The sequence below is a fragment of the Pteropus medius genome, unplaced genomic scaffold, assembly GCF_902729225.1.
Source record: "Pteropus medius unplaced genomic scaffold, Ma_sr-lr_union100, whole genome shotgun sequence".
Lineage (NCBI taxonomy): Eukaryota > Metazoa > Chordata > Mammalia > Chiroptera > Pteropodidae > Pteropus > Pteropus medius.
In genome coordinates this window covers 10,072,116-10,085,180 of record NW_024352787.1, presented here as the reverse complement: position 1 = coordinate 10,085,180, position 13,065 = coordinate 10,072,116, and the positions used below count along the sequence as shown (strand labels likewise).

Here is a 13,065-nt window from a genome sequence, read left to right as displayed (position 1 = left end):
ATTTCTTTGTATCTTCTTCGATTTCTTTTAATAGGGTCTTATAGTTTTCATTATATAGGTCCTTCAAATGTTTCGTTAGATTTATCCCTAGGTATTTTATTCTTTTTGTTGCAATTGTAAAAGGAATTATTTTTTCCACTTCTTTTTCTGACACTTCTTTATTAGAGTATAGGAACACTATGGATTTTTGAACATTGATTTTGTATCCAGGAACTTTGCAAATACAGTATCCTGTATTTGCTTATTGTTTCTAGTAGTGTTCTTGTGAAGTCTTTAGGGTTTTCTATATAGAGAATCATGTCATCCGCAAATGGTGACATTTTGTCTTTTTCGTTTCCTATTTGGATGCCTTTTATAACATTCTCTTGCCTGATTGCACTCTCTAGGACCTCCAATGTTATATTGAATAACAGTGGTGATAGTGGACAGCCTTGTCTTATTCCTGATCTTAGAGGGAAGGTTTTTAGTTTTTCACCATTAAGTATAATGTTGGCTGAGGGTTTGTCATATGTGGCCTTTGTTATGTTAAGGTACTTTCCTTCTATACCAACTTCGTTAAGTGTTTTTATCATAAATGGATGCTGTATCTTGTCAAAGGCTTTTTCTGCATCTATTCATATGATCATATGATATTATTTTATAATTTATGTGGTGTATCACATTAATCAATTTGTTGACTCATTCCTGTGCTCCTGCGATGAAGCCCAATTGATTGTGGTGTGTAATCTTTCTAAGATGTTGCTGTATTCGGTTAACTTGTATCTCACTTAGGATTCCTGCATATGCGTTGATGAGAGATACTGGTCTGTAGTGTTCTCTTTTTTGTGTTATCTTTACCAGGTTTTTGTATCAGCGTAATATTGGCCTCATAAAATGTATTGGGAAGTGTTTCCTCCTCTTCGATTTTTTGGAAGAAGTTGAGGAGAATAGGTATTAAATCTTTGAATGTTTGGTAGAATTCACTGGTGAAGACACCTGGTCCTGGGCTTTTACTTTTTGGTAGGTTTTTGATGATTGTTTCAATTTCCATACGGCTGATCGGTCTATTTAGATTTTCTAGGTCTTCTTGATTCATTCCAGGAAGGTTATATCTTTCTAAGTACTGGTCCATTTCTTCTAGGTTATTCAATTTGGTATTTCATAGTATTCTTCTGTGATCCTTTGTATTTCTGCAGTGTCTGTCGTAATTTCTCCTCTTTTATCCCTGATTTTGTTTATGTGTGTCCTTTCTCTTTTTTCTTTAGTGAGTCTAGGCAGAGGTTTTTCAATTTTATTAACCTTCTCGAAGAACCAGGTCTTTGTTGCATTTATTTTTTCAATTGATTTTTTTTTCCAATTTCATTTATTTCTGCTCTAATTTTGATGATTTCTTTCCTTCTGCTGACTTTAGGCCTCATTTGTTCTTCCTTTTCTAGTTTTTTCAGATAAAGCATTAGGTTGTTTATTTGGGCTCATTCTTGTTTTTGGAGATCAGTCTGTAATGACGTGAACTTTCCTCTTATGACTGCTTTTGCCGTGTCCCAAAAGTTTCAATATGTTGTACTATCATTATCATTCGTTTCTATGTATCACTTGATCTCTCTTTTTATTTCTTCCCTGACCCAGTTATTCCTCAGTAGCATGTTGTTTAATCTTCATGTATTTGTGGTTCTTCCTGATTCCTTTTTGCAGTTGATCTCTAGTTTCAAAGCATTATGATCAGAGAATATGGTTGGTATGATTACAACTCTCTTATATTTGTTGAGGCTGTCTCTGTGTCCCAGTATGTGGTCGATTCTTGAGAATGTTCCATGTGCACTAGAGAAGAAAGTATAAGCAGCTGTTGTGGAATGAAAGGCTCTGTAAATGTCAATTATGTCCAGTTTGTCTAATGTGTCATTTAAGGATGTTATTTCCTTATAGAATTTCTGTTTGGATGACCTGTCCATATCCGACAGTGGGGTGTTTAGGTCCCTACTACGATAGTGTTTTGGTCTGTTTCTTCCTTTAGTTCTATTAGTAATTGCTTTACATATTTCGGGGCTCTCTGATCGGGAGGATAGATATTAATGAGTGTTATGTCTTCTTGGTGCATGATTCCCTTTATCATTATGAAGTGTCCTTCAGTATATTTATTTACCTTTTTGATTTTGAAGTCTATTTCGTCTGATATTAGTACTGCTACTCCCGCTTTTCTCTGAATGCCATTGCTTGAAATATCATTTTCCACCCTTTCACTTTCAATCTATATTTGTCTTTGGAGCTGAGATGTGTGTCCTGGAGGCAGCATATAATTGGGTTTTGTTTTTTGATTCATTCTGCAACTCTGTGCCTTTTTATTGGTGAGTTCAGTCCTTTTACGTTTAGGAAGATTATTGAAATATGAAGTCTTCTTATAGCCATTTTATCTTTTGCTTTCTGGTAGCTCGGTGTTTCCAATGCTTCCTTGTCCTTGTGTTTCTGTTTTCTTTATTTTGGTTGGTTTTTGTGGGTTTTTCCTGTGGTCCTACTTGTTTTATGTTATATACGACAGTTCTGAATCTTTGGCATGCGGTTACCATTATGAATATGTAAAGGATATATACATACAGTCTCCCATTTTCTGTGCACATGCCTTATCTCCATTCCCCTTTGTTAATTTGCATCTTTGAATCTTCCCCTTTTCAGTCATTTTTGTTAATTTGTCCCTATGTATATTGATCGTTCATTACTATCTTGCTATAGTAATTATCTTCTTATTGTTTACTCTTATAATGCTCTATTCTTAGTAAGTGTTGCACTCCTCTGATTTTATCTGTCTGCTAGTTGCCTTACTCCTAATTATGTATTTTTGTTGTTGTTGTTATTTTGTTTTAGGAGAACTGGTTCTGTTCAGTATTTACTTTAATGCAAGTCTTATATTGGAGAATTCCTTCAGTTTTTGTATGTCTGGAAAGGTCTTTATTTCTCCTTCATATTTTAGGAAAACTTAACTGGATGCATTATTCTTGGCTGGTAGTTCCTTTCATTTAATAGTTTGAATATTTGATTCCACTCCTTACTGGCTTGCAAGATTTGTGCCTAGAAGTCCAACGATAATCTAATGGGTTTTCCTCGATAAATTACCGTTTTCTTTTACCTAACTGCCCTGAGAATTCTGTCTTTGTTGTTGATTTTTGATAATTTTAATACTCTGTGTCTTGGTGAAAGCCTTTTGGGGTCAAGATAATTGGGTGTTCTGTTGACTTCTTGAATTCCAAGCTCCAGCTCATTCCTTAGATTTGGGACATTCTCATCAACGAATTGTCTGAAAATGCTTTCTAGTCCCTGCTCCATTGAATCCCTTCAATAATGCCCATTATTCTTTTGTTTGTTCTCCTGGTGGTATCAGCTAGTTCTTGTATTTCTCTTTCATTATTTTTCATTCTTCGATTTCTCTCTTCTTCCTTCTGATTTATTTCTAGATTTCTGTCTTTGATATCACCTATCCTTTTTCAATTTGGTCAACTCTATTTCCCAAGCTTGCTATTTCATTTTTCAAAAATTGCAGTATTTTCTTCATCTCCGGAAGTTCTATTTGGTTCCTTTTGAGGGTTTCAATCTCCTTGCTAAAGTACTCATTCTGCTCATCTAGTTGTTTTCCAGTTCCTGAAATTGTTGATATGAATTGTTTTATATCTACCTGAGTTTTTTCAGAAGTACCATTCTGAGTTCTCTGTCATTTAAGTTGTATATTTCTATGTCTGTAAGCTTATTTTCTGGAGATTTTTCTCTTTCTTTCTGAGATGCCTTGTCACCTTGGTTGTTCACGGCATTTAATGGACTATTTCTTCACCTGGGCATTAATAGAAATGTATTCTGCTTTTTTTCCAGGAAAAAAATAATATTTATTATGTAAAGGTGTCTCTAGCCTGTTGCAAAGAAGGCGTTTTTCTTTTGGTTTCCAGTAGGTGGCGTCTAAGCTTCTTGGATCTCTGCTTTACAAAAAGCCTTAATAATGTCTTTTTTTTTTCTTATAGATATTCAATCATGCTCACTACCCTTAGTCTCAGTCTCTGTGTTAGTGATTTTTTTCAGTGCTTTTGTTCAGATTCCCCTGGGGCTCTGCACGGTGTTCCATCTCAGAGGACATGGGTGAAGGGGCCCTCTAGTTTGGGGGATGCGGGCCGTGGCTCCACCTTGAATTTTGCAACCAGAGCTTGTAATAATCAATTGTTGTTTCTCTGCCATCCCCACTTCTCTGCTTTCTACCCTGAACACTGGGCACTGCTGTGGGCCACATGGAACTCACAGCTCTGTCAGGCAGGGCTGTTCAGGGAACCTGCCACACCTTCCACCCTCCCCCTCCTCCTGTAGGGAATTCTGGCTACAAGGGGCAGATTCTTTATTTCTCCCAATCCACCACTGGACACCCAAGATTCTGACCTGTGGTAGTTCTTATTCGCTGATTCCTCACTCAGACATGCTATGTGCAGTTTGGGTGTTTTTTGTTGAGTTTTAGATGTTCAGCTTATTGTTGTTTCAAGGGGAGAGATATGGGGATGTCTCTCACTCTGCCATGTTTCTGACTGTCAGTTGTAATTTTAATGTGGTCATGGGAGGAAGCAAGCACAGCGTTTTCCTACTGCGCCAACTTAACCACGAGCCCTGTCAATTACATCACAATAAAACTAGAGAAATAAAATAATACAATCTGCATTCCCTAACTATAATGCAATAAAGCTAGAAATTAATAGCTCCCCACCCCTAAAGAAAAGGTCTGAAGCTAGACAATGTAGTTCCTTCTCGTATGTCCCTGGCACTTTTCAAGCTGCTGCCCAGCACTGGACTTCAGAGAGAGTGAATCTCTCGGCAAGTAAGTTCTGGGCTTGGGCCTTTTAGGAGGCAATGGAACTCCAACCACCCATCATCTCACTCAGCCACAATCTCTGCTGTTTTTCACAGCCAGAAGTCATGGGGAATATCTTCTTGGCACCGGAGCCCCGGGCTGGGGAGCCTGATGTGGGGCTAGTGCTTCTTGCTCCTCAGAGGGGCCTCTGCAGATGAGATTTCCTTCCTGATTTTTAACTGCCACACATGGGTGTGGGACCAGTCCATTCTATGTCTCCACCCCTTATAACAGCAGAGATAGCTTAGCATCGTAAGCCAACAGTAGAGATAGCTGGGACATAATTTTTATTTACACCATAGTCTTCAAACTTGGCAGCATTGTGTACCTCTGGAGCTGGGTTTACAGGGTGGCTAAAATAAGGAAGATGGATTAAAAATTCTTGCGAAGTAAATAGATCTCTAGATCTCCCCTACTCTACATCTCTGGGCAACTTCTCCTCCCTACCATTACCAGAAGATTGGGTATTTATTTCCTAGAGCCAGATTACTCAAACTTGGCATTTTTGATCTTTTGGATGAGATAATTCTCTGTAGTAGCTGGTGGTTCTGTGCACTGTAGGATGTTTAATACCATCATTACCCTTTACCCACTGTATGTCAGTAGCTCCCAGGCTCCTAAACCTCCAGTCATGGCAATAATAAATGTCTCTAGACATTGCTAAATGCCCTCTGGGGGAATGCAAAATCATTCTACTATCTTCTCTGCAGATAGTAAAACTGAGGGTTGCTGAGCTGGGAGACATCATGTATAACTGAGAACTTGGGTACAAAAGTGAAAACAGGAATTAAGTGACTAAATGCTGAATGCAGAGACCCTCAAGCACCTTTTTAACACAGCATTCAGAATTTGGCTGTCAGATGTCTCCCTCCAGGCAGGAGACTGGAAGATTCTTTTCTGGGGACTCTGACTAGCTCAAGATGAAAGACTGAAAAATATTGACCTTTGGGGTTTTCCCGACAAATAACTCATTAAGACCATCGAAGCTTAAAATAGAGAAGGCCCACATCATGCACTCAGACCTCCACCATCAATCATGAGCAGTCAGTTAAGAATTATCAGACATAAGAGAAAAGCCCCTAAAGTGGAAGATAAAGATCAAAACAAACTGACAGGAAAAACTTGGTAGAAGCAAAAATTGCAGAGGGAAGAAAACTAAAAAATCTTTTGAAAAAATCCTCAGAAGTTGCAAGATTAACATTGTTCTCTTTTGTTGTATACACTGATGGGTTTCTCTTTACTAAAGCGTCATTTACACTCTTAAGATGCCCTGCATTCTAGCTAGCCTAAAAGTATAGCTTCTCAGTTGTTTAGTTTATATGGTGAGATGCTAGAACCACCTAATTCCTCCATAGTTTAGGAGGAAGAGGCAGTGGTGGAAAAGATGTGGTAAATCATGACAAAATTAATCTAGAAAGTTCACAGCAAATTCTTTTTATTTAATATGTATTTGTAGAACTAGGGAAACCAGATGTCTTTCTGGCCAGCATCATCTGTTTCTAGAAGCAAGTGGGGTCAAGGAACTCAGCACCCAAACAGCACTGATCATGGACCCTCTGCAGCCTGAGCAGTCACAACTTGCAGGGTTTGTGCTTTCATTGCACACAAACATGTGGACACATGGGCAACACATGGCTCACTGTAAACTGTGCTGGCTAAAAAGCAGACACATATGGAGACTGGGCTTTATAGTGCTCTACTAATTAAGGAGGAAAGTTGGAGAATGAGCAAAAGAAAGACTCCAATGAGAACAGAAATTGAGGTAGAGGATTTTTTTTTTTTTTCCTCGAGAAACTAAGGGAACTCCTTCTATTAACTGTGCAGTGGACACTGTCCTGCAGCCTAGAAACTAAGGAGGGTGTTATACAAATATTATGAAATAAATCACCCTACATCAAATATCTAGGGTGAGAAAAAAAGAATAGATTATTTCAGAATCTCAGTGTAAGGGAGAAGGGTTTAGTTTTACCATCTATGCAAATCAAATAAGTATCCTGATTCAGAAGATGTGGTGACAATAACTTGGGCTAATATGAAAACTCCTTGTCCAGAAACCATAAGGCTGTGGTCCAGTCTAATATATTCCATCTATATTGCTTTTGATGAGCTAAAAACACATTAGTCTCATTCTAGACTAGATTTCCAAAAAGCCCATGAATAAATCTTGAATGGTCACCTTATCCATCTCCTGGAAGGCCAGCTCTTCCTTGCAACCAGTTCACCTCCAAGATCAGTGAGCAGTGCTGTGACCTCATTCTACCCAGCACTAAAATGGGAATAACATAATCTCTGCTCAATAGGACTGAGATTAGGATTCTGTATCTGGGAGTCAAGAATATAGCCAGTTATCTCTACTTCTAATTCTCAGCCTCTATTAGTCACAACAACCTCGCCTCAGTCATTGAATATCTTGAGCTTCTGATCCACAGAAAATGTCAGGCTCCTTTTTAGCTTCTCCAGTATCAATAAAACTTACCACTTTGAGCTCCACCTGTCCTGGACTTTTCAATTTCCTCATTTTCTTTCCTTTTTTTCCCCTATAATTCTAAGGGCGTTTTTTGTTCATTTGTTTTCAATGGAATCATATCCTCAGAGACAAACACAGTGAGGCAGGAATGTCTGAAAGCATTTTTGTAAGAATCAGTTGCAATGTTAAACCTTTGTTCTGAGCATGTTCTGGAACACAGGGCATGCTTAGACAGTGACGTGTATTTTTCCAAACTTAAAAAGTGTACATTTCAAATTGAAGGGTTTTTCTGCATAATTGTCTCAACTTTGTTAAAAACAAGAGTCAAGCCTCATGGCAAGTTTTTAGAATGTTCACACATTTACAGTAAGAGATTAAATTCAGTTGGAAAACAAATTTCTTTGGGAAAAGTAATCAGTTGATTCTGCAGTGTCTCAGTTCAGCTATAAATTCAAAAGCTAGATCCTGAGTGTGAAATAATCTTAAGTAGTGGAGTTGAATTACTTCTGCAGAACATTTGAGCAAACTTTCAAGATGTTAGAATCCTCAGCAGAATTTCACAGAGTGAGATTCATGTAGTCCCTGTAGCTTCTGCTCTTCTTTCTCCACCCTGCCTACAAAAATCTGTCTCACATACTTGTCCTTTGATAGAACCATGTTACTTCACACGCAAACCATCAGTGGTGTCCAGATCCTTTCTCTTAGCAACCTGAATCTGTCTACAGGTTAATTTTAGAGGAGATATATATATATATGATGGAATGTTATTCAGCCATAAAAAAAATATATATATATGATGGAATGTTATTCAGCCATAAAAATATATATATATATGATGGAATGTTATTCAGCCATAAAAAATATATATATATTATGGTTTTGTAACATGTGATGTCATAAATCCCATTACTACAGCATTTCACAAGTTACTCATATTGATGTGACAGGTATTATTAAGGAAATTTTGATGAAGTTTCCCATCCATACCAGAGAACCCTAAAAAGGACAGCAAGATCACAGATTCTGTTGGAGTCACCTGAAACATACATTTTATTGTTCTGGAGACACTTAGGTCACTAACTTGAGTTATAGACTTATCATGTGATAAGCTGATTAAAGAGAATTTGCAGGGATCCTGATTCTGTTCATTATAGACTAAACGTTTTTGTCCCCCCAAAATGTGTGCCCTCAAAATCCATGTTGAAATCTTCATTCCCAATGTGATAGTATGAGATGAGGCTTTTAGGAAGTAATTAGTTTTAGATTGAGGTCACAAGGGTGGAGCTCCTAAGATGAAACTAGTATCCTTATAAGAATAGGAAGAAACTAAAGCTCTCTTTGCCATGTGAGGATATAGCAAGAAGGTAGCTATCTGCAAACCAGACATTGAATCTCTGGGCACCTTGATCTTGGTCTTCTCAGCCTTGAGAACTGTGAGAAATAAATGTCTGTTGTTTATATTACCCAGTCTATGGTACTTTATTATAGCAGCCCAAACTTACTAGTATACTATTCTTCCCTGGGATAGAGTTTACCATTCATCAAAATAATCAATACTTACTTTGGCTGTGTGTTAAGATTACTGACTCAGCAATGGAGCTGTTATCGGCAAAATGCCATTACCTACACATCTTGGATGTTTCTGGTTGTATCCTGCTTACTGACCAAACGCTTGAGAATCTTCAGATAGGCTGCAAACAACTTCGGATCCTAAGGATGCAATACTGCAGACTTATTTCCAAGTAAGTATGTACCTGAATATGAAAAGCTTTGAGAATTGTTTTTTGAGAAAACAGCATATGTGACTATGGCATTCATAATACATAGTGGCTATCAGAGTTAAGAAGTTACATTTTATTTTTTGCCTAATTGAAACTTTGAGCTGAACCAAGGAAAGCTCTCTTCTAAAATGGTCTCTGTGGTTTCATATACCTTTCCCAGTAGCCCTTCTACTTTAAGCACTTCTCCTTCCTTGACCTTGCAGATGTCCAAAACCTTAACTCTCCTTTTGTAGAATTATGCTAGCTCTTCCTTTCCTCATCTCTCAAAACATTTTCATTCAGTTAATCTCCTGTAGGGATTAAGAAATAATTGGATTAATCCAGCTCACAATTAATTACAAATTATTAACAGTCATCCTAAGCCCCATCTTTCCATAAACTATTTGCTTGATAGTTGCTTTTCATTTAACTAGAGATTTCCTGCAAGATCTAGGGCTCAGAGTAAGATATTCTGACTTGATTGCTACAGGCCAAATATCTGTTTCCTTAATTCACAAAATGTTTCCATTGAAATAACAGTTGGGTAAATAAGCAATCAATGAAGGTAGAGAAAGTATAGAGTGTCTACCCTGTGAGATTTTATTTTATTAAATTTATTGGTATGACACTAGTTAATAAAATTATATAGGTTTAAAGTGTACAATGCAATATGTATATTGGATTCTGTGTTCACTACCCAAAGTTAAATTTCCTTCTGTCACCATATATTAGATCTCCCCTTACCTTTACCTATCTTCCCCGTCTCTCCTTCCTTCTGATAACCACTAAACTGTTGTCTGTGACCATGAATCCGTTTCTTTGTCTTGCTCATTTATTGCTTTCGGTTTTATATTCCACATATGAGTGAAATCATATAGTTCTTGACTTTTTCCATCTGATTTATTTTGCTTAGCCTAATTTTGTCAAGATACATCCATGTTGTCACAAATGGCAGTATTTCATCTTTCTTATGGCTGAGTAATATTCCACTGTATATATATGTACCACATCTTCTTTTCCAATCATCTATCAGAGGATACTTCAGTTGTTGCTATGTATTAGCCATCATGAATAATGCTGCAATGAACATCGGGGTGCATATGTCTTTACGAATAAATTTTTCAAATTTTTCAGATAGATATCCAGAAAAGGGGTTGCTGAGTCATGATAATTCTATCCTTAATTTTGGGGGGAACCTTCATACCGTTTTCCATAGTAATGTACCAATTTATATTCCCACCAACAGTGTATGAGGGTTCTTTTTTCTCTACAACTTCTCCAACACTTGTTATTACTTGTTTTGTTGAGGATAGCCATTCTAACAGGTGTAAGGTGGTATCTCATTGTAGTTTTGACTTGCATTTTCCTAACAGTCAGTGAAGTTCAGCATTTTTCATATATCTGTTGGTTATTTACATGTCTTCTTGAGAGAAGTATCTATTCGGGTCCTCTGCCTATTTTTTAAAATTATTTTTATTATTTTTTTAATTTCAATTTTAATCAATTTTATTGAGATATAACTTACAATAAAATGTAGACATTTAAAATATACAGATCAGGAGAGATGTAAGAAACATGATGGAGTGAGAGACGTGCCCAGATCTCTCCCCTTGAAACAACAAGCTGAACTTCTAAAACTCAACAAAAAACACCCAAACTGCACACCAGCACTCTGAGCATGGGATCTGCACATAAGAGCTACCACAAGTCAGAACCCCGGGAGTCAGGCAATTGACTAGGAAAAACAAAGGAGCCACATCTTGCAGCCAGAGCTCCCTGTAGAGAGAGGAGGATGGGAGAAGGTGCAGCAAGTTCCCTGAGCAGCCCTGTGTGGGAGAGCTATGAGCTCCACTCTGACGGCAACAGTGCCCAGGTATCAGGTCAGAAAGCAGAGAAGTGGGGACGGTAGAGAAGTAGAAAGGCAGAGAAACAACAGTTGATTTTACAAGCCACGGTTGCAAAATGAGGCTGATCTGCAGCCCGCATCCCCCAACCCAGAGGACCTTCCCCCCATATCCTCATAGACCGAACACCACAGAACCCCAGGGGAATCTGAACAAATGCTAACGAAACTGTCACTAACACTGAAAGAAAATGAGACTGAAGGTAGCGAGCGTGATTAAAAATCTACAAGGAAAAAAAGGCATTATTAAGGCTTTTTATAAAGCAGGGATCCAAGAGGCTTAGACGTCACCTACTGGAAACCTTCTTTGAACAGGCTAGAGACACCTTTACATGATAAATTTTTTTTTTCTGGAAAAAAAGCAGAATACATTTCCATTAATGCCCAGGTGAAGAAATAGTCCATTAAATGCCGTGAACAACCAAGGTGACAAGGCATCTCAGAAAGAAAGAGAAAAATCTCCAGAAAATAAGCTTACAGACATAGAAATATGCAACTTAAATGACAGAGAACTCAGAATGGTACTTCTGAAAAAACTCAGGTAGATATAAAACAATTCATATCAACAATTTCAGGAATTGGAAAACAACTAGATGAGCAGAATGAGTACTTTAGCAAGGAGAATGAAACCCTCAAAAGGAACCAAATAGAACTTCTGGAGATGAAGAAAACACTGCAATTTTTGAAAAATGAAATAGCAAGCTTGGGAAATAGAGTTGACCAAATTGAAAAAGGATAGGTGATATCAAAGACAGAAATCTAGAAATAAATCAGAAGGAAGAAGAGAGAAATAGAAGAATGAAAAATAATGAAAGAGAAATACAAGAAATAGCTGATACCACCAGGAGAGGAAACATAAGAATAATGGGCATTATTGAAGGGATTCAATGGAGCAGGGACTAGAAAGTATTTTCAGACAATTCGTTGAAGAGAATGTCTCAAATCTAAGGAATGAGTTGGAGCTTGAAATTCAGGTGGTCAGCAGAACACCCAATTATCTCAACCCAAAAAGGACTTCTCTATTAAAATTATCAAAAATCAACAACAAAGACAGAATTCTCAGCGCAATCAGGTAAAAGAAAACAGTAAAAGGAAAACCCATTAGATTGTCATTGGACTTCTAGGCACAAACCTTGCAAGCCAGAAAGAAGTGGAATCAAATATTCAAACTATTAAAGAAAAATAACTGCCAGCCAAGAATAACACATCCAGAAAAGGTCTCCTTTAGATATGAAGGAGAAATAAAGACCTTTCCAGACATACAAAAATTGAGGGAATTCTCCACTATGAGGCCTGCATGACAGGAAATACTGAAAGAGGCCAATTCACCAAAAACAAAATGACAAAACAAATACATAAGTAGGAGTAAGGCGACAACCAGGCAGACAGAAGCAGAGGAACACAACCCTTACTAAGAAAAGGGCATTATAAGCTTAAACAATAAGAAGAGAATTGCTATAGCAAGATAGAAATGAATGTTCAGCATACATAGGGACAAACTGAGATAACAATGACTGAAAAGGAGAGGATTCAAAGATCCAAATTTGCAAAGGGGAATGGAGATAAGGCACATGCAGAAGAAAATGGATGACTGTATATATATATATATATATATAAATAAAACTAACCTTTACATATTCATAATGGTTACCACATGCCAAAGATTTAGAACTGAAATATATAACATAAAACAAGAAGAACCAGAGGCAAAGCCCACAAAGGCCAACCAAAATAACGAAAACAAAAACACAAGGACAAGAAAGTAATGGAAACAATGAGCTACCAGAAAGCAAAAGATAAAATGGCTATAAGACCTCATATTTCAACAATCTCCCAAAATATAAATGTACTGAACTCACAAATAAAAAAGCACAGAGTTGCAGATTGGATCAAAAAACAAAACCCAACCATTTGCTTCTTCCAGAAGACACATCTCAGTTCCAAGGACAAATACAGACTCAAAGTAAAAGGGTGGAAAATGATATTCCAAGCAAATGGCATTCAGAGAAAAGTGGGAATAGTGATACTATTTCATCTGATAATATCAGATGAAATAGATTTCAAAATAAAAAAAGATAAAGAAAGCTAC

At 37.2% G+C, this 13,065-nt stretch overlaps 1 protein-coding gene across 1 annotated transcript in view; it reads left to right on the top strand.

Annotated features, from left to right (window-relative positions):
- The window catches only part of FBXL13 (F-box and leucine rich repeat protein 13), a 260,635-nt gene that overhangs the window by 241,993 nt on the left and 5,577 nt on the right, over positions 1 to 13,065 (top strand). The window contains exon 20 of the mRNA XM_039848951.1: positions 8,892 to 9,055. Coding sequence (XP_039704885.1) covers positions 8,892 to 9,055 — 164 coding nt within the window. The remainder of the gene's footprint in view (positions 1 to 8,891; positions 9,056 to 13,065) is intronic.